The 25,276-nt window shown below is 39.5% G+C and overlaps 1 protein-coding gene across 8 annotated transcripts in view; it reads right to left on the bottom strand.

Moving 5' to 3' along the window:
- Positions 1-1,280: 1,280 nt before the first annotated feature.
- LOC131529980 (NACHT, LRR and PYD domains-containing protein 3-like) overlaps positions 1,281-25,276 on the bottom strand; it is a 50,909-nt gene continuing 26,913 nt past the window's right edge. For 4 of the 8 annotated variants that reach the window (XM_058760030.1, XM_058760032.1, XM_058760029.1 and 1 more), the window contains 4 exons: positions 24,908-25,081; positions 5,337-5,510; positions 2,588-2,761; positions 1,281-2,503 (listed from right to left, as the gene is read on the bottom strand). In XM_058760030.1, the coding sequence (XP_058616013.1) occupies positions 2,497-2,503; positions 2,588-2,761; positions 5,337-5,510; positions 24,908-25,081 (529 nt within the window). In that variant the 3' untranslated portion in view covers positions 1,281-2,496. Of the gene's footprint in view, positions 2,504-2,587; positions 2,762-5,336; positions 5,511-19,242; positions 19,637-23,121; positions 23,225-23,991; positions 24,206-24,907; positions 25,082-25,276 lie in introns of those variants that run through there. The other 4 variants (XM_058760037.1, XM_058760036.1, XM_058760035.1 and 1 more) reach the window with 4 other exon arrangements.

The following is a 25,276-nucleotide window of genomic DNA, read 5'->3' as shown; positions in this document are numbered from 1 at the left end:
TTAATCACTTACCCCCATGTCGTTCCAAACCCTTCATAAATGCTTCATTCGTGTTCGGAACACAATTTAAGATATTTTAGATGAAAAACGGGAGGCTTGTGACTGTCCCATTGACTGCATAGTAAATTGCACTGTCAAGGTCCATAAAAGAATGAAAAACATAGTCAAAGTAGTCCATCTGCCATCAGATGTGCAATCTGAATTTCATAATGCGACGAGAACACTTTTTGTGCGCAAAAAAAACAAAATCGATTTTATTCAACTTTTTCCGCTCCTCCGTGACACTTCCTGCAAGTTCACTAGCAGAGCATGACGATTTTTTATTTTTTTTTTGCGCACAAAAAGTGTTCTCGACGCATTATAAAATTCAGATTGCACGTCTGATGGCAGATGGACTACTTTGACTGCGTTTTTCATACTTTTCTGGACCATGACAGTGCAATTTACTATGCAGTCAATGGGACAGTCACAAGCCTCCCGGTTTTCATCTAAAATATCTCAAATTATGTTCCGAAGACGAATTAAGCTTTCACGGGCTTGGAACGATATAGGGGTAAGTGATAAAAGACAAAATTTTAATTTTGGGGTGGAGTATCCCTTAAACACAGAAGAAAAAAAAACTACAATGTGCTTTTCAGAGGTAAAGATATATTTGACCCAATATATCCTAATAAATATATTAAACAGTATTTTATTTTTTAATTTCCATCACAAAAAAAAAAAGTTACCCCAGAAGAAAAATACAATTTTATTTTTATATATATATATATATATATATAAATATAAATGAGTTTCGTAACCTGATCTCACAGAATTCCGTGTAATGTTCACGGACTTAATTAACCTCCGAATCTGTGGTGGCATCACGGAATCGCCGAAAATTCCGTGATGGGCTCACAGAAGGCATCAGCCGTGGTCCACGCACGGATTCACTGGTTCAACACCAGCGCTGCATCGGACCACGTAAAAAGAGTGACTCCGATGCAGTTATACTTTCACTGGAGTACCTGACCCCACCCCTACCCTACCCTAAACCTACCCAGTTCTGAACAATGATGACGATAAATTTCCCAGTATTGCGTCGGCATATTGATGCTAAGGGTTTCCGTGCGTGGGGCACGGCTGATGCCTGTCACTGACTTACATTGGTATCACTTCTGTGAGCCCATCACGGAATTTTTTCTGTGAGCCCATCACGGAATTTTTTCTGTGAGCCCATCACGGAATTTTCGGCGATTCCGTGATGCCACCACAGATTCGGAGGTTAATTAAGTCCGTGAACATTACACGGAATTCTGTGAGATTATGTTGATATGCATTGTAAGAAAGCTTGGCAATAAATATTAAAAGCAAAGATTTACCAAGATTTGTGAAATCCCAGAGGGGTCACAGTTAGATCTGTTTTAAAATAGAGATCTATTTTAAAAGTATTCATATCTTACATATTTAATTTAGTTTATTTATTACAGTATGTTTTATGTCAAACTCTCCTTGAGACTCTGCTGGTAAACTGTGATCTTATCTCATGACTCCCTCTTGAGGCTGCATTAGGACTGAAACTATACCATGACACTGTCATATACTATATTTAGAATTAAATTTAATGAATTTTCTTGTCATCTTCAGGCTTATATTATAATGTACTGTATTTAGAAAAATACGTTAAACCCACATAAGTAAAAAAGTCTAAGATATGTCATGATTTCCATGTCTATTACATATTAACAATATACAAAACTTTCATGAAGATACAAAAAATAATGTGGGGGACGTCAATATGGTCATGAATTTCATTACAACTACATAATCACAATATACAAAATCCTAAAATATAGGAAGTCTATCTATCTATCTATACTGTAAAAATAATTGCCAGGAATTTACAGAATTAAACAGTATTATTTTACAATATATTACTGTATTCAGAAATGTGACAGCAATACTCAACATACAAAACACAGCAATGGTAACACTCAAATAAACACAACATTACAATATAAACCAACAACACAAACTGCTAAAAGTGAACCAAAAAACAAGTTCAACAGCACAAATAAAACCAACAAGAATAAAAAAAAAACTAAACTCTACAGCATGATCTATTTGTGCTGCATTGCATGCTGGGAGCCTTTACTGTACATATGAACTGTAGAAACACAGTATGATGCTGTTTGTTTACAATAAATTTCTGAGAGTGCAGTTAGATACAAGAGAAGTCCCACTCTGAAATTACTGTGAAAGTCATGCAATTATTAACCTGGAATATACTGTAATTTCACACTAAACATTTACAGTGCAGTTAGTATGTCCAATCTACTTATTTAAAAAAATGTTCCCATGGGACTGGAAAAAAATTCTAGGATGAATGGAAATTAATAACAAATCCCTTCACATATGAAACTGCTGGATCAGTATCAGCATTAATGTCCAGGAGACAGTCTTGTTCAGGACGTGTTGTTTTGATTCACTTGTTTGGAGCTTGTGGAGTTTCCACTGTCAAATACTGTACAATATAGAGAAAGATAAAATACACTAAGATCTGCTTTAATACAAGATAATAAATGAAAGCATTGAATCAATAACTTACTATAGTTTCTTCAGTTTACAGTGTGGATCCTCCAGTAGAGCAGAGAGCAGCTTCTCTCCTGAGTCTCCTGGTTCATTATATCTCAGATCCAGTTCTGTCAGGTGTGAGGAGTTTGATCTCAGAGCTGAAATCAGAGCAGCACAGCCTTCCTCTCCAATACTGCAGTTCCTCAGCCTGCAGAGAGTGAAGAACATGAAGGATCTCTGAGATTGTGTTTAAACAGCTGTTCCAAACCAATTTGGCAACATAATCAGTATCAAATTGTGACATAGGCAAAATAAATTTTTGCTGTCAGCCGGAAACTATTGGTAGTTGGTATTGTGGCTTAATTGTATACAGATACATTTATATAAATGGTAACACTTCACAATAAGGTTCAGTAGTTAACATTAGTTAACTAGTGTTAACATGAACTAAGAATGAACAATACCTCTGCAGTATTTATCTTAATGTTAATTTCAACATTTACTAATGCATTATTAAAATCAAAAGTTAACATTTGTTAATGCACTGTGAACTAACATGAACTACCAAAGAACGACTGTATTTTCTTTAACTAACATTAACAAAGATGAATAAATACTGTAACAAATGTATTTTAATGAAATCGTATTGTACAGTGTTACAATATAGATGTTTAGGCATACAGATAGGCTATGTTTATTTGCATCGTTGCATGTGTCATTAGATATTAATATAAACATTTCACCAAAATCAAGTTCAAATACAAAGCTTTTGACCAGCGAATGTTTTTATTTATTTATTTTTTTTTTTTCCCTGACTCGTGTCCTGTTTTCCTCAGTTTTCTGTCATTATGTGGGCATTCAGTTTTTTTCTGTTATTTGGCCAAAGTATCATATTATGAAAGATTCAGCGCTTCGCACGAGCTATTTGGCTGTGACTTTACAACAAATGCTAGGGAAACTCTTCTCTGCTCCTCAAAAACAAAAAACAAACAAACAAACAAAAAAAAGCATTAGCCTTTATAAATAGTGTTTTTTGAGTAAAGAAACCGCTGTACTTATTCAATCAACAGTTCTTTATTTACCTTCAGACTGCAAACAAGCTGAGATGCTCTAAACTGCTCGCTGCACTTCATTGAAGAAAGAGGCGGGAGTGACTGTTTGAGGAGCCAATGGCGTTACGAGCTTTAGTATCTGTGGCGTCACTTACTGATCCAGGATCAGTGATCCGTAGCTGTTATATTTCTGATTTGAGCTCGAGTTTCAGAATGCTTTCTTTGGAAAATGTAACGTTAGCTTTTGTTGACGCTACCGCGCTACTTGATCAAAAAAAGAGCTTAGCTACCGAAAAGCTATTTGATTAAAAAAACAGTGACGCTACGACCACGCTACTGAGAAAAGTAGTTAAACTAGTAGCGACTGCTTGTAGCGACGCTATTGCCCAACACTGACAAATATTCTTCCATAGACTATAGCTACTGTGCTCTTTTTTTCCATACTTTTCCAGACCTGCAAGTTACTTAAGTGAAATACTTGTTTAAACTGCACAGGAACCGGTGAGCCGAAGGAAATCATGTTGTTTTACATAAACCTCTAAAACTACAACGCAGTAACAAGTGTGTGAGGTATTGCTCTCAGTGTTGCACTTGCCTTTTTCCATGCATTTCCTGGAAATTACCTAAATCAATTTCCATATTTCTAAACTGCATAGGTAACACTTTACAATAAGATTGTTGTATATATTAACTAACTAATGTATTAACTAACATGAACAATGCATTCATTACACTATTTATTAATCTTTGTTAATGTTAGTTAATGAAAATACAGTTGTTCATTGTTTATTCATGTTAGTTCACAGTGCATTAACTAATGTTAACAAATGCAACTTGTGATTTTAATAATGCATTAGTAAATGCTGAAATTAACATTAACTAAGATTAATAAATGCTGTAGAAGTATTGTTCATTCTTAGTTCATGTTTACTAATGTTGTTAACTAATGAACCTTATTGTAAAGCGTTACCACTGCATAGGAACCCCTTACTGTTTTAAATGGAAGATACCTAAATATTTATTTATTGGATCACGAAAGGTCCCCAAAATGGGACTTGAACTCGCGTTCCCTGAAACATAACAGTACTGCATCTCGAAGCACTGCCTATACAAGGGTATCGGCTCCGACTGTACGAAGATATTTAAATAATCATTATAATCATTAAAAAATATATTTTAGTCAAACATGGCATATTTGTTCAGTGATAACTACGAAAAAAAAGAAAGGCTGTAAAACCTTAGACATTTGTTTAATGCTTTATTAATTCAGTGCATAAAACCATAGACATAATGATCTAATCAAGTATAACTGTACGACATTCCGGTTCAAGCTCCGCCTACTTCCGGTTTTATCCGAATACAGATACAGACACGAATAATTTTTTGAATGTTACAGATACAATTACTAGCTTCGCTGCACACCACTTATGTACTTCCCTGCATGTCGTTCCTAACCTGTGTGACCTTTTTTCTTCTGTGAAACACAGTAGATTTTGAATATTGTTGCCAACAACAATGTAGCTTTCCATTGTGTGGACAAAAAAAATATTTCTCAAAATATCTTCTCTTACGTTCCACAGAAGAAAATCATACTGTTTTGAAATGACTTGAAGATGAGTAAAGTGACGACAGAGTTTTCTTTTTTGGGTGAACTATCCCTTTAACATGAAATGTTTTTGTTTGGCAGTATTTTCACACAGTTCTTGTGTTCAGTAATATAATAACACTCACTGTAGTTTCTTCAGTTTACAGTGTGGATCCTCCAGTAGAGCAGAGAGCAGCTTCACTCCTGAGTCTCCTGGTTTATTATTGTTCAGATTCAGTTCTGTCAGGTGTGAGGGGTTTGATCTCAGAGCTGAACTCAGAGCAGCACAGCCTTTCTGTGTAATACCACATCTGGAAAGACTGCAGAGAAAATACAGAAAAAATAAAGATGAGTTAAGTTCATTCAACATTAATCACAGACCCATGAATGAGGTGTCAAATCAACCGGCTCGTTGAGGAGAAGAGTGCTGTATCTTTTCTAAGCAATCGGACTTACGATGTTTGCACAGTGGACGAAAAAGTAGGCAAAAAAAATCCCATAGACTTAAAATGGCGGAATATTCATGAATTTGAATCTCAACTGTCACTTTCTCTCTCACTCACTCACACACACACACACACACTCTCTCTCTCTCTCTCTCTCTCTCTCTCTCACACACACACACACACACACGTTTGTTTTAGTGGTTTACGGGGACTCTCCATAGGCGTAATGGTTTTTATACTGTACTTACTGTATGTGCTATTGCCCTATACCAACCCTACACCTAAACCTACCCCTTACAGGAGACTGTCTGCATTTTTAGATTTAAAAAAACCCACCATTTAGTATGTTTTTTTTAAGCCTTTTGTTTTACGGGGACATAGGCAGTGTCCTAATAAACCACCTTCAAATTGTAATACCTCTATCATACCCATGTCATTATACAAATTTTGTCCCCGTAAACCACAAAAACCAGTACACACTCACACACACACACACACACACACACACACACACATTCTCTCTGTCACACACACACACACACACACACACACAAATGTCTTGTTTGCTATCCTTATGGGGACTCTCCATAGGCGTAATGGTTTTTATACTGTACAAACTGTATGTGCTATTGTCCTACACCAGGGCTATTCAATTAACTTCATTTGAGGGCCGGATTTTCGAATTGAACATTTGAAGGGAGCCAAGGGGGTGGGGGGCCATCCCGATCTTTTTTCGGGGGCTTATAAAATTGGAAATTAAATTTAAATGCATATTCAGCAGTAAAATTCACTAATATTACCAACAGTAACATCTATAAAAGGTTAACATTAGTGCTGTCTGCTATTCAATTAAAAAAAAATAATCACACTTTTTTCTGAAATTCATTCAAAAAATGTGACTAAACGAATATTAATATATTTGTGTTGTCATATTTTCACACTGAACTTCCAAATTAATATAGAAACAACAAAAAGATGGTATATTTTAAATATGTGTTTAATGGAAACTTTTTTACTAGCCTGTTATTAATGAAGAAGTATACAAATAATGTTACTGTTGTCTCTATTATATCAATTTTTTCCCTTTAATTTTAGCCATTAATTATAGCCATTTAATATTACAGTATAATTGAAATGTTATATTATTTTTAAGTGAACTTAAAACAATCTTCACATAAACTATAAATTGTATGCATAATCTATATTGATTATTCTTTATTCGAGCTACAAAAGTTAATTAGCGACTAGAGCAGTTGAATGATTTCTCTTTTTCTTTAGTTCTTTGATTCACATCAATCACAGACTGCAGCAGGTTTCACTTTAAAAGCAGCACTGTTTCTTTAATAAAACCTGATGCACATGACGCGGATGTGACACATATCCAACTCTTCACGGTCATTTAGGATTTTATAACTGATTTAAGACTGTGTTTATGAGGTAACTCGCGAAAACCATGTATTTTTACATCATTGTGTGTGGTTTTGTCCATTGAAGAGCTGGTGCGCTTGTCTGAAGAGGCTCAGTTTATGAGTAACAGCCAAACGCGCAGATTTTCAAACTATTCTTCCTGCTTTGATAAAAATCTTCGAAAGGTCGGCGCTGTTTCTCTCCAGAAGTTATGACTGATAACACTGTCTTTAAACTTGTTTAAACTAATGTTAGAATTGTGGATATCTCATAACTCCCTGACATAAGCCTTTTCAAAACTGCCATCTATTGATGTTGCAGTCTCCGGTAGATTGTTGTTATTGCGTCTCTCCCTTTTATTATTGGCTGGCCCGGGCCAGCCTTGTGGACAAACTAATTAGTGCAAGAACAATTCAAGGCCAATGTGCAACCTGCGTACTCTTCCTCGGGCCGGATGAAGATGATTCGCATAGATGAATTGCATAGCCCTGCCCTACACCAACCCTACACCTAAACCTACCCCTTACAGGAAACTTTGTGCATTTTTAGATTTTCAAAAAAACACCATTTTGTATGTTTTTTAAGCTTTTTGAATTACGAGGACATAGGCAGTGTCCTCATAAACCACCTTCAAATTGTAATACCTCTGTCATACCCATGTCATTATACAAATTTTGTCCCCGTAAACCACAAAAACCAGTACACACACACACTCACACGTTGGTATTTGTGGTTAACGGGGACTCTCCATAGGCGTAATGGTTTTGAAAAGTGGGGACATGGGGTAATGTCCTGAAAAGTCACCTTCTTGTAATACCTGTAATACCTTTGTCATTATACAAATTGATGTCCTCATTTGTCACAAAAACGCGCCCACACACACACTCCCTCCCTCTCTCTCTCTCTCTCTCTCTCTCTCACACACACACACACACACACACACACATATGGTGTGTGATAACTGAACTCATGAATATTTCATAATTTTCTTTAAATAATCATTGTAGGAGCCATGCTTACTATCTTATTTCATTTTTATATATGTTCATTTAAATATTAGTTTGCTGCTTTATTGTTAATGTTGTTTATTTCTCTGAGTGTGTGCCCTCTGTGGGTGTGAAGGGAAGATGTTTAAAAGGATATGCCACCCCTGACAGGAGAGGGGTGCTGGTGCGAGAGCAAACAGTCTTTCGACTGTGCGCACGGAGCTAAGATGGCACGGTGCAACAAGCCTGCAATTAGCATTTAAGATATTTGTTTGTTTTATGTTGCAATTCAAGCTAATTTTGGTTTAATGAACTTCAGTTATTGTTTGGAACTTCAACAAGTCTTTCTGGACCTATTCATGCTACTTTGCACACGTCGGATTATTCACCTCTCACAGTGGCCAAGAAACAAGGGACAAAATTAGAAATTTGAAGCTTGTTTTTACCACTACAGTCATAATATTTTGACTAAAATATGATGAGTAAATTTATACTGCAATATATTAGCTAATTAATAAACTGACAATATTATTTAGAAGAAGTATAATAACTTGTAAAACAACAACCAGGAACAACCAATTCACGGCTCTCTTGTAAGCAGCATATATTGCTAAGAGAATGCAGTATAATCCAAATGTGTTTATAGAGATTGTGTTTATAGAAAATGGTGAATTGTTTCATGACTTCTGTGTTAGTATTCGAGAAAAACTGTAAGACGGCTTATTAGAAAACAAAAACATTTGGAAAATCTTTGGGACAAGATTCGCAGATTTCAATGTACATAAAACTATTTTATATAAAACTATACTGTCAGTACATCATAGTTATATGAAAGTGTTCTATGCATTTATTTCTGTTCAAAAGTATGGAAGTTGATTTTTATAAATAAGCTTCAAATAGTCCTATTCTGTATCCTGTGGCTCTCTCTAGTGGACAACATTAATATCACAGCTTTTAGCCTCAGGTTATGTTATCACACAGGCTTTGATAATAAAATAAACTGCATAAATAACTACCTATGAGTGTTTTTTCACTGTTTATAATTCACTTACCAAGAAATATCACCTAAAAATCAAAGGCAAATCATGAAGCCCTATTCAGCGACTAACATGCAGCTTTTCTCCAAATATATTCACAGTAACCATATAAATAAAATATTAGAATATAATAAATGTTAATCAGAGAACATGTGAACTTACTGGTAATAATTAATGCATCACGGCACAGTAGACCTAACTTCTGAAAAGTAGATAATTGTATGATCAGCAGATGTCTATTATTTCAGAGTTCAGGATTTTTATTTCATGTCATACAGCTGTTCATTACTGGAGCAGTTTTTTGTTGACTACTCTACATGTTCATATCGATAGCCTAATTTATTTATAAATAATTAATAAATGTTTATACATAGGCCTATTTGAAAATGTTTTGTTACTGGTCTACCGCAGTTTGACACATTTTCGTCAAATGTTATCGTCTATTATCTATGTTCATGTGTTGATATCTACTGAAGTCTTATGATCATAGTCGTAGGGAGACAGGTGTGTAATTCAGGTGCTGTTATCATGATCATTACCACCTTAAAGCCTTCCTTGGGGCAAAATAGGAGAAAGACAAATGATTATCAATGTACTTATTCATACATAGGCCTATGTTATTCACGCATTCCTTATCCAGATGTTAATCCTTTAAAAACTGTAAGAGGTGCCGTCATCAAGAGTTTATTTGTAAACAATGACTTCATCTGAATAAAATTACCATGGTTACTAAACAAATAGTAATTAAGATAGGCCTATGATTCTAGAGTTAGCACATGATATTTCTGTAATATGGCCAAATCAATTACAAATTCGTGCACGAAGGAATGCGCAAGCTCGGGTCTACACCAATAAGATTTGGCGTGTTATAAACCAATGGAATCGGGGGTGGACATATAAACCCAATGTGTCGCCCCGCCCCAATCGTCCAGATTGCACTCTGGAGTACTTGGATGACTTTCCCAATTCATTTCTGCGTGTCCGCAGCTTAGAGGGAACATTGCTCATAAGTCACCTTCTCCTTGTAATACTCATGTCATTATACAAATTTATGTCCTCATTTGTCACATAAACGCGCGTGAACACACACACCCACGCACGCACACACGCACACACGCACACACACACACACACACACACACATGTCTGGTTTGCTATCCTTGTGGGGACTCTCCATAGGCGTAATGCTTTTTCTACTGTACAGACCGTATATTCTATTGCCCTACACCAACCCTACACCTAAACCTACCCCTTACAGGAAACTTTCTGCATGTTTAGATTTTCAAAAAACTTCATTCTGTGTGATTTATTAGCTTGTTTACCCTAATTTAGGTCTCCACCGTGACACGAGTCCCCATGAGTCTGTGTGTAATTGCTTGTGGTGTTCCTCATTTTTAAATGAATACATGCCAAGTGAATAAATGCACATATTTTGTTATTTAATTTTATGTAATTCCCTCTTTTTTTCAATGAACAGCCTACACAGAATCTCACAACAACTGTGGTAATAACAGGAGACCCATTTGGTGAGAGCAGCACTGCAGATTCTCCTGATGATGAGGAGCTACTTGCTGACGAACCTGCCGACATGAGTTTACCTTACTATGAGTGCCTATTCAACATTATACAGAAAAGCAATTAAAAGTACACTAAAGTGCACTATTTTTCTACAGTGTCTGTTGGAGGAGATCATGAACCCTTTTCACAAGACTGATGATGCATTTCAGCGGTCATCAGCATCGTAAATCCTCGTTTTATATATATATATATATATATATATATATTTTTTTTTTTTTTTTTTTAATTATGTACATTTATAGCACTATACTTTGTATTATATCACATTTGTATCAAATTACAAAAAAAAAATAGTTAACGCAAATGCAAGGGTGTTTCTAACGCAGTGTCTGTGGGAGGGACGGTAAATTTGACATCCTTCTCTCTTCTGACTGCTGTTATCAGTCTCTGACAATTTTTTTCCTTTGATTGAAAGTCGTGAAAATGCTATCGCAGAGTTTTTCTTTTGCTATTTGAGCAAATGGGAATGCAAAAAATATATTTGTAGTACTCTTCCATTCACTGCTCTCGAAGTTTACCCAACTATGACGACTTCCGCTGCTGAGAAACCCGGAAATGTGAAGGTTTATTAAGCTACATACAGCTATATTGAGGCTTATCAATTTCTTAAAATGTCCTGTGTGAATGCTCCCAATCAGTGACCTCCATTTAGAACAGGAAAGAAATTGTTACTATTGACTGCACTGTACATCAAATTTTAATTAAATTTGTAATTTAACTCATTAACTTAAATTGTACTATTTTTGAGGTACATGAAATGTGTTTTAAAGTTCTGAGATATTTGAGTCACATTTATTTCTTCACAGTTTTGTTTTATGTTTTGTTTATAACAATATTAACACTATTGTGTTTCCATGAATGGGATTGTGATGTGCAGTATTGACTATTTAAGGAGATTATTTGAAATACGGATATTGCTGTTGTTTATCAATAAACAATGTTTGATATGTATTTGTTTTAGTTTTTCAGTTTGTTTATTAAAATGATTAAAAATGTCAATAGAAAGAACAATAAACTAGTGGGAGGGGTGGGGGGTGCAAATATTAAAGAACTGAAATTAGGAAATGGTGCCTCGAAGGTGGTTCCTGACCATTCTTAATAAAAGGGTTCCTCCAGGAAGCATTAAAGATCCTCAGAGAACCACCTCTTTTAAAACGGTGCCTAGAGGCTCTACAGAGGGTCCCGCCGGCGCGGCAAAGTGAAGAACCCCAAAAGGTGCCTCCAGGAACCTTTAGTTTTTACAGTGTAGTCTCTTTAATCAAATTGGTGGCTTGAAATTTCTGTTAACATGTGATTATAATATTTCTAAAATTCCCCTCAAATTATCCAAATTTCATCAGCAAGCCCTTCTCGCTTGGAAAATTTGTTACTGTCACAATTTCTCTCCTCACACCTCTTGGAAATATAACTGCTTCAAATAAATCTTTATTTTTAACAAATTGTTTCAACAGAGACATTAATCATCTTATAAAAATGTTTGACAATTCTGGGAATCTTTTAATTTACGAACAATTCATGTCGACTTACAGTTTTCTCGTACAGTTTAGGGAATTTAATTCAGTTATTAAAGCTATTCCTGTAACACTTCGTCAACTTGTCAAAAGTCACATTTGTTATAATTCTTTATCTGTGACAAACCCAAAATTAATTTTAGAAGGTGTTGAGCTAACTGAGAAAAAATGCAATAACAAACATATTTGTAATATTTTCCAAAAACCAAATAAAATATCTACTAGAGGGGAATTATTTCGGAACTCTAAAATTGAGAATATTGTCTGGAGAAGAGCTTGGTTAATTCCTTTTAAATATTGTATTAATAATAAAATAAAAGGAATACACTTCAAAATTCTACTTACTATTTACCTTCTAAATCTTTAATATCAAGATTCTCTGATATTGATGATATATGCTGTTTTTGTAATAATGAGAAAGAGATACTCACTCACTTATTTTTTGACTGTAATGTCGTAAATAAGTTTTGGATTGATTTGGCAGATTTTATATTTAATTTAATGAATATTAATTATTGCTTTACTTTAAAGCATGTTATCTTGTATTATGAAAATAAAAGCAATAAGGATCTAGAACTTATTGTTAACATTTTTATTTTATTAGCAATATTTCACATACATAAACAGAAATTTCTTAATTCATCTCCTATGTTAAATTTGTTTTGTTCTGACTTTGACTTTTATATTTCTTCAATAAGACTGTTAAAAAACAAAAAGTCTGTGAAATGTTTAAAATACTATGATACACTCTTCAATCCCCCTGGTGCTTTGTAATATCCTTATTCGTTAAAATTGAATGTGAGCTATGCTTTTTATTTATTTTATTTAATTTTTTTTATTTTGTCTTATTTGTTTATATTTTGTATTGTTTTTATTTTGTAAGGCTCCACCCGCTAGCCCAAACAACGGAATCCAGCGGCCTGGTTGAAGGTTGAACGCGTATTCGGTCTTTTACTTGCGCTTCTGAATTTATCAGGATCTAGTTTCAATTTTAGTCTATCTCCGTGCTTGATCTGACTCCAATTTCAAGTGATCATTAAATTTAGACAATATTTATAATTAAACTGATCACAGATATTGATTGTACATTAATTTAGATATTTGATTATTCCGAAAATCCCATACTTTCAATTATTCGTTCATTAGGGACTAGGTATCGCATAGGAATTACACTTCAGCCGATTTTTTAGTGAATCCACAGACACAAACTCGTCAGTTCTGAACTTACAGAGGGTGCAGAGTGATTATAATACCTTTAAGTGAGCTGCGCCTGCATGCGCATAACAAAGAGTGTATTTTTCCTATAACCACGAGAGCTACACCGTGTTAAGCCAGCGACAGTCAGAAATCCAAAGTCTCCTTCATGGTGCTCCCCATGGCTCATCCATTAGTGATTTGGTGTGATCTGTCCTGAACGCAGATTTGTGGAAATACCCCTACCATTAATCTACTTGAAAAAATGATTTCAGAAGAGATCAGAATAAATCAAATATAACAATTTATTATTACTCAGGTAAACGTATCTTGCCAATTACATAATAAAACAATAAGAAGCCAATTAAAAAATAAGAAAATACATAACAGTTGTTCAAAGATGAATCTAGGAACAAAATGTTTACCTGGCTTCGAGAAGAAGATACATAGTATGGAACATATTAAATACCCTCCACACTACGGGCTGATCTGGCTACAAATCGCGCCGACTTATTTGCAACTTTCCCTTAAATACTACCAGAACAAAAGGCCCATAAACATTTATTCTCTGCCCCAAAACAGATTAGATCTATGGGGGATGAGAAACCTCTCTAGGAGCTGTTCTTGTGCCCCAAATGGTCACACCTGTAGAGCAATGTTTATCAGGTTTTGAAAGGAGACCGCCCCCACAACAGAGGTACAGAATTCACTTAAGTTTCCAATATTTCCCATAATATAAGTGACTGCTGTGAAATTGAGACCAGTTTACCCATCGCACCGAGACCTTTAAAATGATACCAAACATGAAAGGGAAAAACAACAGGTTCACAAGATACATGATATGTGGTATTTGCATATTCTTAATGAACTTTGAGTGAACCCTTTTGGGGAGAAAGATGGAGATGCAGAGATGGCAGGGTGAGGAAGGGGGTCATAAATGATCAAAGAAGATAAGTTTGGTTAGGGTGGTGTTGTCTGTTCTCTTTGGAGATCTTTTGTTGTCTTTGGAGATCTCTTCTCCAGGTTAGTTTCATGGCTTTATTGCATGGTATCTGTGAGTTCCTGAGTTAATTTCGTAAAGGAAATAATTTCACTCCCTACAATTTGAATGTCACCCTTTTCTGCAATAAAAAAAAAAAGAAAAAGAAAAGAACTCGTGAATATTTTAAAAGCAACTCGAGTCTTTTATCCTTAAATACTTATATAACTGATATTCAAAAGGCGGACCGCATCCGCACCCGGCATCCATCCGGACCGCGAGTCTTAACAGCAGCAACATTTAAGTGAGCAGCGCGTCAAAACAGCGGAGCGAATCACATAACAAGCGCTCGGGGTCGTTTATGGCAAATATCAAGAGGGAAGAAGTGCTATAGATGTCACGGCAAAAATCACAGCACTCAGGTATGTCATTTCAAAGATGCTAAATGCCATAACTGCGGGAAAACTGGGCATATCAAGAGAGCTTGCAGAGGAAAAATGGAAGTTGGAAAAAGAAAACCTTATGCTGAGAAAAATACTAAGTATGTGGAGGCAGAGGATGTTGAATTGCCCATGTTTTCACTGTGAAGTGATAAAACAGCAGAAAGTCATTCACAGATACGTTTAATGTAAATGACAAGGAAATTATGATGGAAATTGATACCGGCGCAGCTGTCAGTATCATATCTGAGAAACAATTCCAAGCTGCGTTCTCAACAGAGCCACTGGAGATCACTAGAGTCACGTTGAAAACATACACAGGAGAGATTATGCCCGTGTTGGGACAGTTAAATACTCTTCAGACTGATTAAATTGTACAAGACTTGGTGCCACGAAGTACATGTAAATCATGGATTGGAGAAAGACTTGTTAATCTGTCATTTCTGTAATTATTGATCTGTATGTTTAATTTTGGCTTACACTTACATACTTTGTTGTTTAATGGTCTATACGTGTATATACAAACATACATTTGTCTTGAACACATTCAGTATAATCATTGTATTTGATAATTCACATTTTGATTCTTAAAGGAATCGTTCACCCAAAAATAAAAATTGTCATAATGTACTTTAGGGGTGTGCCCAAAGCCGAATACCTTGTTCAGAAAGGCACAGATAATGGCTTTTAAAACGAATAACGGATAATGAATAATTCTGCATGAATATTCGGCTGAGGCTGCAGCACAGTCTGGTGTTTGCTAGATAACAGGTAAGCAGGGGATCAGCACGATATTTTACACAAACCTCTAAAGTTACGCAATAATGAGTGTGTGAAGTGAATGAATTTAAACTTTATGAATGAAAAGAGCGCAAATCAAACACCGCTTGCTGTTGACTCTCCGTGCATCTCTCAGAAATCAGAGCTTGGCAAGAGTAATATCAACTAAAATAATACATCATACACGTTCTATTATTTGTGTATATATAAAAGGCAGTGATTTTAAACCTTATAGGCTACGATATGATACACGAATGAATGGACTAAGCACAGCGTGATCACCAATCAAACAGCCGCGTTGCACGTCTCTCAAAAACCAAACCAGCTCTCTGTCAAGAGTAGGCTAATAATCAGCTTAGATACAGATACATTTTCTACTAGGCCTACATGTTTGCTTCTTTATCTTTTGTTTGCGTGGCACACACACATTTGTTTAGTAAAGTTAAAAAAAGCCTGCTTAAAGAGTTACACATAATGAAAAAGTGAAATTAATTCAGTCGTGTTCAGATGATTACTAAACGTTTGTCATGAAAGCTCTACTTGTATGATCAATTTATTTTTTAGAAATTAATTTTATATTTTAGAACAGTCGAAACACAAATATTTTTCCACAGGCTATAGGTACTCTGCTCTTTTTTTCCATACTTTTCCAGACCTGCAAGTTACTTAAGTGAAATACTTGTTTAAACTGCACAGGAACCGGTGAGCCGAAGGAAATCATGTTGTTTTACATAAAGCTCTAAAATTACAACACAGTAACAAGTGTGTGAAGTATTGCTCTCAGTGTTGCTCTTGCCTTTTTCCATGCATTTCCTGGAAATTACCTAAATCAATTTCCATATTTCTAAACTGCATAGGAACTAGGGCTGCAACTAACGATTATTTTAATAATCGATTAATCTGTCGATTATTTTTTCGATTAATCGATGAATCGGATTAAAAAAAAAACAAAGCATTCATTTCCAACCCTTTATTCAAAAACAGAACTAAAATCTTTAGAAAGTGCACAAACATGTTGCTCCTTGAACATCCCTGAGCTGTTATAATAATAATAAAATAAAATAAAATGGACTAACACAAAAACATACACATGTATGCTTTACATCTGGGGTGCAAAAATTAAATAATTTAACAACACTGCATCGTTAGCGTTGGTATTGTATCAGACACCTGCACTTAACATTATATGAAAATCAAGCTCAAATGGAGTTAATAATGTTTTGACCAGAGAATGACGGAGATGGAGTGTTTTGTCTGTCGTTAGAACGGCTGTAACTGTTATGCAGTGCATAAGTGCATTAAGTGCATTATGCTTTCATCAACTTTACAGGTTATATAACTTTGATTGTAGCTATATGGGCGCTTAGTTTTTCTTGTTGTTTAATACACTTGGCCAAAATCTCAAATTAAGCGCTTATGCACATACTGCACAGGATATTTAAAACGTATATAGACAGCAAATAACTAATTCTTCTCCACTCTTCAAACACACAAAAACATTATCCTTTACTGACATAGTGTTTGAGTAAAGAAAACGCTGTACTATTCAAACACCAATTATTTATTCACCCTTGCATTGCGAAAAAGCAGAGATCTCATCTTCTCCAGGCTGTCTTGTGGCGTCAATCTGAACGGAGGCGGGGTGAAGTTACGAGGTCTCGCTGAGAGCTCGATGATCCAATGGCGTTACAGTTTTACTGACAAGTTATTTTAATGCTTATAATTGGTTTACTATTTTTAAAACTCTCTGATTTAAAATAATAAAACGAATTATAAGCGACTCAAGTTTGGATAATTTTTCACAGCACCTGACTGGGCTAGGGTATGGCAACTGCCATACTCTGCCATACGCATAACGCCGCCCTGCTCCCACACCTTGGATGACTTGGGTCGCACGGATTTCTCTGCCTCCGCCATGTATCTTTCCTCTACCTCCGCTCGTTTTTTTTTTTTACTTTTGTTTTTATTTATGAGGCGCCAAACTCTGCTAGCATCCGTGCGCGAGAGACCGAGTGTGTTCACTCCGCTCCGCTCAACTAAAGTTTTTTTTTTAATAATCAAAGCGTCTCGGCGTCGCGCGACACAACGAATCGATTATGAAATTCGTTGCCAACGCTTTTAGTAATCGATTTTTATCGATTTAATCGATTCGTTGTTGCAGCCCTAATAGGAACCCTTACTGTTTAAATTAGAAGATACCTAAATATTTATTTATCGGATCACGAAAGGTCCCCAAAATGGGAGTCGAACTCGCGTTCCCTGAAGCATAACCGCACTGCATCTTGAAGCACTGCCTATACAAGGGTATTGGCTCCGACTGTAAGAATATATGTAAATAACGTTATAATCATTAAAGATATATATTTTAGTTAAACATGGCATATTTGTTCAGTGATAACTACCAAAAAAAAAAGAAAGGCTGTTTTAATGCTTTATTAATTCAATGTGTAAAACCATAGACATAATGGTCTTATCAAGTATAACTGTATGGTGTTCCGGTTCAAGCTCCGCCTACGTCCGGTTTTATCCGAATACAGATAATCACAAAATTATTCGTGGCTGTGTTACAGATACAAACACTAGCTTCGCTGCACACCACTTATGTACTTCCCTGCATGTCGTTCCTAACCTGTGTTTAATATAATATAATATATTTTTGTTCCTTTACATCCACAACACATTCCAGCAACTCCTGCTGCAAACCATAACAAGAGGAAAATGCAACAGATTTATGCTAACACTAGTCTGTCTTATGATTTAGTTCTCAAGACTTGGGAAGTGATTAATAAAGATCTGTCTGCTCGGTAACAGAGGGACGGATGATTAGTAGAGCTATGAACTGAATCAATCACAAAGGTAACATTTAATCTTAGTAATTTAATACATTTCTTAACATAAAAATATGTGTGTAATTTTTTGTTCATAGTGTCGTTCTGCTGCGTCTAAAGTAACTCCTGGCCAGTAGCTTATAAATGTTGGGAGCAATCATCAGACAAATCGGGATCCATTTGCAGCTTCTTTATTAGAATGGTCAAACAGAACAGGGTAATAGGCCAGCAACGGGAACAGAGAAGGCTAGGCAGAGACGTAGTCGGGAGAACAGGCAGAATAGTCAAGGCAGGCGGCTTACGATCAGAGTCCAGGGAAACAGTCCAAATCAGGGCAACCAGAGAGGGATCACAGAGTCGAGAATCAAGGCCGGGATAACAACAGGAAAGTAAACACGGGTATGGAAACGCTCAGAATGACAGCCGGGGCAAATCAAGACTTCGCAATGAGTGTCAGGAAGTGTGCTGCTTATGTATGGGTGTGTGAATGAGGTGCAGGTGTGGCAAGGTGATTAGGCCCAGGTATGAGGGTGATGGGAAACTGAGTCCGAATGGGAGTTAATATTCAGGGGATGGCTCCTCTGGTGGCGGAGAGGGTGTTGTGCGGGAGCTCCGATCGTAACAGAGCCCTCCCCTGCGGCGGCTCCTGACGCGAGGAGGCAGACGACGCCGGGGTCTTCCGCGAGGTCGAGGGGCCGCCCGGATGCAATCGGTGGAACTCCTCCATGAGAGTGGGGTCTAGGATGTCACCTGCGTTAACCCATGATCGCTCCTCTGGACCGAACCCTCCCAGTCGACTAGATACTGTAGGGCACTGCCCGGCGTCTGGAGTCTAGCAGTTCATGCACTCGTCGCCTCCTCGCCGTCGACCAGAATGGGCGGGGAGTCTGCGGCTCAGCTCCCTCCTCTGACACCCCTCTCGGACCACCAGCGGGTTTCAGCAGAGATACATGAAAAGTGGGAGAGATGCGGTAATTAGAGGGCAGTTCTAGCCGAAATGATACAGGGGTAATTTGTCTGGAAATTTTGAAGGGTCCAACATACCTGGGACTGAGTTTCTTGCATGGAAGTCGGAGGCGAAGATCCCGAGCCGAGAGCCAAACCCATTGCCCGGCTGGTAGATGGGACCTGATCATCGATGTCGGTTGGCCTGAAGTTCCTGGCGCCTGACAGCCCGTAGCAGATGGGTGTGAGCTCGGTCCCAAACCTCCTCACTACGTTGAAGCCATTCAGTGACCGAGGGCAACTCGGTGGGTTCTCCTGACCAGGGGAACATTGGTGGTTGGAATCCGAGAATACATTTGAAAGGGGTCATGCCGGTGGCTGGTTTGGTCAGGAGTTTTGAGCGTACTCCGCCCACATCAAGTATCGACTCACTCTGTCTGCTGCTGTTGGCAGTAGGAGTGAAGGAAGCGAATGACCTCCTGGTTGAGACGCTCAGTTTGGCCGTTAGATTGTGGGTGGTAGCCTGACGTGAGACTGATATTGACATTAAGACTCCTAAAGAAACTCGACCATACCCTTGAGGTAAATTGAGGCCCCGATCGGAGACGATGTCATCGGGCAGACCGTAGTAGCGGAACACCTGGTTGCACAGTAATTCCGCTGTCTCAAGGGATGTTGGCAGTTTGGGTAATGGTATAAGGCGGCAGGCTTTGGAAAATCGATCCACAATGGTGAGAATGGTGGTGTTACCGTGAGAGTTGGGTAGATCCGTGATGAAGTCAATGGCGATATGAGACCAGGGACGCTGAGGCGTGGGTAATGGTTGTAACAGGCCAGCTGGAAGTTGTCTGGGTGATTTAGTGGTGTTGCAGATGTCGCAGTTGTGAATGTAATTGGCTGTATCGGTCAAAAGCGTGGACCACCAGAAGCGATTCCGCAGGAGTTGTTCCGTAGCCGAGATCCCAGGGTGGCCGAACTGGGGTTTGTGTGGACCTGAGCGAGCAGTTGCTGACGGAAGGGTTCTGGAACGAATATACGGTCGGCAGGGCACTCTGGAGGAGGTTGACTCTGTTGATTAGCATGGCTGATCTCAGTCATAATGTCCCACTGAACGGGAGCTAGTAGAATTTTCCCGGGAATGATATTCTCGAGGGGGCCTGAGAGATCTGCACCTTCAGCTTGACGGGAGAGAGCGTCTGCTTTAGTGTTCTTGGTGCCAGGTCGATAGGTTACAGTGAAGTGGAAACGTGTGAAGAACAGCGCCCATCTGGCCTGTCTGGGGTTTAGACGTTTGGCTGAGCGCAGGTATTCGAGATTTTTGTGATCAGTGAGAACGAGAAATGGAAGTGTAGTCCCCTCCAGCCAATGCCGCCACTCCTCCAACGCTAGTTTCATGGCCAGCAGTTCGCGATTGCCCACATCGTAATTCCGCTCAGCAGGAGAGAGTTTGTGGGAAAAGAAGGCACACGGGTATAATTTCGCGGGCTCCCCATGGCGTTGGGATAGTACGGCTCCCACCCCCGTACTAGAAGCGTCGACCTCGACAGTGAATTGGCGTTCTGGGTCAGGGTGCCGAAGGATGGGTGCGGAGGTAAAGCGAGTCCTTAGTTCCTTAAATGATTGGAGAGCCTCGGGTGTCCATACTAGGCGCGAGGTGTTGCGTTTGGTCATGGTGGTGAGCGGAGAAGCGATGGAGCTGAAGTTTCTGATGAAACGTCGATAGAAGTTAGCAAACCCCAGGAAGCGTTGCAATTCCTTTACCGTTTGAGGCTGTGGCCAGTCGAGTACTGCCTGGACCTTTTTGTCATCCATAGCGACTCCGTCTTGACTGATTACGTAACCGAGGAAAGAGGTGCTGGTCTGGTGGAACTCACATTTCTCTGCCTTTACGTAAAGCTGGTGTTGTAGCAATCGCTTGAGAACTGATCGGACGTGTTGTACGTGTTCCTCTTGAGTATCTGAGAAAATCAGTATATCGTCTATATATCGATTACCCATTTTTCTAACATGTCACGGAAGACGTCATTCATGAAAGCTTGGAAGACTGAAGGACTGTTAGCGAGCCGAAGGGCATAACCAAGTACTCATAGTGCCCACTAGTGGTTGAGAAGGCGGTTTTCCACTCATCCCCTTCACAGATGCGAATCAGATTGTAGGCATTCCGCAGGTCGAGTTTGGTGTAGTATTTTGCCTGCCGTAGTTGTTCGAGGGCTGAAGGGACAAGTGGTAGTGGGTAACGGAATTTCACAGAGATCTCATTCAAACCTCGATAGTCGATGCATGGTCTGAGGCCCCGTCCTTCTTCTTCACAAGAAGAACCCGGCGGATGCCGGAGAGGTGGACGGTCTGATGAATCCTTGGTTAATTCCTCCTGTATGTAGGTCTTCATAGACTCTGACTCTGGCTGGGACAGAGGAAAATCCTTCCTTTGGGTGGAATGGTACCCGGCAGGAGATCGATTGCGCAATCGACTGAGCGGTGAGCGGGAAGCTGGGAGGCCCTCCTCTTGCTGAAGACTTCTATGAGATCTGCATATTCAGAGGGTAAGTTGAGAGTGTCGGTGAGGGGAGTAGTGGTTGTGTTGGGTAGTCTGGTGAGTTTGGACAGACAATGTTCTCGACACGCTGGCCCCATTCTGTAATCTGTCCTTGCCTCCAGGATACTTGCGGATCGTGGGTTCGAAGCCAGGGAAGGCCGAGAATCAACGGATGGTTGGGTGACTGTATGACGTAGAATTGAATCTGTTCGGAGTGCAGGGTTCCAATGTGCAGTGTGAGGGGTTCGGTGATGCGGAGAATCATTCCTTTGCCCAGAGGGCGACCATCTAGCGCCTCCACTGCCAGGGAGGAAGGACAGGGTTTTAGTTTCAAGTGATGCTGACTGACAAACACACTGTCTATGAAGTTTCCAGCTGCTCCTGAGTCTAGAAGGGCCGTTGTCTGAATTACTTGGTTCGGGAAATAAGTTCAACAGGTAGCATAATACTAGAGGCTGAATAGATAGAGCGAGTAATGTCACTCACTGAGCGCTGATCTGATGATGGCGAGCGGAACAGGTGTTCTTCATATGGCCTGCTTGACCGCAGTACAGACAGAGTTGATTTCGTGGCGGCGTTCCCTCTCCTCGGGAGTGAGGTGACTGAACCCTAGTTGCATGGGCTCGACAGCATTGTGAGGTTTAGGTGGTGAGCGAGGCGCAGATCGTGCAGGCGTCGGGAGCAGATCAGGTTGTCTATGTGGATGGAAAGCTCAATGAATTGACTCAGGGTCCTCCCTTCGTCTCGACACGCCAGCTCAGATTGCAATTCCGTGTTCAGACCCCTCCGAAACAGCAGTTTCAGGGTATCCTCTACCCATGTGGTTTGCGCTGCCAAAGTGCGAAATGACAGGGCATACTCAGCCGCGTTCTCCTACCCTGTGAAATTGTGAGAAGCTGCTCACCCGCTTCTCCTTTCTCAGCTGGATGTTGAAACACCTCCTTGAAGTGCTGGAGGAATGAGTCGAAGGTAGGGAAGGTTGAACCATCGGTCGTGCCGGTGAGTAATGAACACACAAATGCGATGCGACTGGATTCAGTGGGGTAAAGTGGCGGTTGTTGGCTGACGAAGAGCGAGCATTGTAACAGGAAGCCCTTACATTTAGAGGTGTCACCGTCAAATTTCTCAGGCAGGGCGAGTCGTGGGTTGACAGAGGGAGCTTGCATGACCGGAGGGTTGTTAGGAACGGGTGGCGGGTTGGCAGTGGCTTGTGCTTGAGCCACGCAGACCTTGCAACGCTGCGAAGTTCGTCGGTGAGTGTGGTGCCGATGCAACTGATGTTGGTGCAGAGCAAGTTGCGAGGCTTGAGCCGTGAGCTCAGTGGTCAGCTGAGTCAATGCTGCTGGATCGCTGTTTGGCGAAGTCTTCTGTTGGGAGCAATCATCAGACAAATCGGGATCCATTTGCAGCTTCTTTATTAGAATGGTCAAACAGAACAGGGTAATAGGCCAGCAACGGAACAGAGAAGGCTAGGCAGAGACGTGAGTCGGGAGAACAGGCAGAATAGTCAAGGCAGGCGGCTTACGATCAGAGTCCAGGAAACAGTCCAAATCAGGGCAACCAGAGAGGGATCACAGAGTCGAGAATCAAGGCCGGGATAACAACAGGAAAGTAAACACGGGTATGGAAGCGCTCAGAATGACAGCCGGGGCAAATCAAGACTTCGCAATGAGTGTCAGGAAGTGTGCTGCTTATGTATGGGTGTGTGAATGAGGTGCAGGTGTGGCAAGGTGATTAGGCCCAGGTATGAGGGTGATGGGAAACTGAGTCCGAATGGGAGTTAATATTCAGGGATGGCTCCCTCTGGTGGCGGAGAGGGTGTTGTGCGGGAGCTCGATCGTAACAGAGCCCTCCCCTGCGGCGGCTCCTGGCGAGGAGGCAGACGACGCCGGGTCTTCCGCGAGGTCGAGGGCAGCTTCTCCGGATGCAATCGGTGGAACTCCTCCGTGAGAGTGGGGTCTAGGATGTCACCTGCGTTAACCCATGATCGCTCCTCCGGACCGAACCCCTCCCAGTCGACTAGATACTGTAGGGCACTGCCCGGCGTCTGAGTCTAGCAGTTCATGCACTCGATCGCCTCCTCGCCGTCGACCAGAATGGGCGGGGAGTCTGGCTCAGCTCCTCCTCTGACACCCCTCTCGGACCACCAGCGGGTTTCAGCAGAGATACATGAAAAGTGGGAGAGATGCGGTAATTAGAGGGCAGTTCTAGCCGAAATGATACAGGGGTAATTTGTCTGGAAATTTTGAAGGGTCCAACATACCTGGGACTGAGTTTCTTGCATGGAAGTCGGAGGCGAAGATCCCGAGCCGAGAGCCAAACCCATTGCCCCGGCTGGTAGATGGGACCTGATCGTCAGTCACAATCGCAATAAACAATTAGGCAAAGAGCGACTTGGGACTCGCGTGTGGTTTACAATGGGGCTAAAGGTGGACTCATGTAAAAGGCTAATTTAAAATTATTACAGACTTATGTAGCAAATGAGCATCAAAAAATTACAGAATATACTTTGAGACAAAGGTCTTGTTAATGTTTTCAGTTTTGTTCAAGTTCATTAACTCAACAGTTTTTTTAATGACTGAAGAATATAAAAAGGATGGTATTTGGGGTAAAAAAGCATCTGTACTGTTAGCTAATGCGATAAATAGCTGTCTGACTTTCCATTTGCTGACATGGCATGATTATATTCATGTAGTCAACAGCATTTATTAAGTTCATTACTGGCCACCTTAGAGATAATCACCATATTTTTAATGAAACATCGTATTTCACTCACAATATATAATAAAATATTACATTCATTGAGAGTAAGTTATAATAGGATTTTCAAGCAGTATAATAATGTTTTTTAAAAGAACATTTTCTGTATTTTTTTAAATGCGTTCTGCAATGTACTCAGTAAACAAAAGTAAATTATTATTATTATTTTTTTAAGGGTTTGAACTGAGGGTGAGAGGGTAACAAACAAAACCACTGCTACAGAAAACACATTTGTATAATTTTACTTTTTACTCAAAACCTTATAGTTACTGAGATGTGAAGAGACTCACTGTAGTTTCTCCAGTTTACAGTGTGGATCCTCCAGTAGAGCAGAGAGCAGCTTCACTCCTGAGTCTCCTGGTGTATTACAGCTCAGATCCAGTTCTGTCAGGAGTGAGGGGTTTGATCTCAGAGCTGAACTCAGTGCAGCAAAGCCTTTCTGTGTAATACCACAGCCGGAAAGACTGCAGAGAAAACACAGAAAAAATAAAGATGAGCTAAGTTCATTCACCATTTATCACAGACCCATGAATGAGGTGTCAAATCAACCGGCTCGTTGAGGAGAAGAGTGCTGTATCTTTTCTAAGCAATCGGACTTACGATGTTCGCACAACAGACGAAAAAGCAGGCAAAAAAATCCCATAGACTTAAAATGGCGG

Source organism: Onychostoma macrolepis, chromosome 22 (genome assembly GCF_012432095.1).
Source record: "Onychostoma macrolepis isolate SWU-2019 chromosome 22, ASM1243209v1, whole genome shotgun sequence".
Lineage (NCBI taxonomy): Eukaryota > Metazoa > Chordata > Actinopteri > Cypriniformes > Cyprinidae > Onychostoma > Onychostoma macrolepis.
This window is presented reverse-complemented; position numbering and strand designations above follow the sequence as displayed.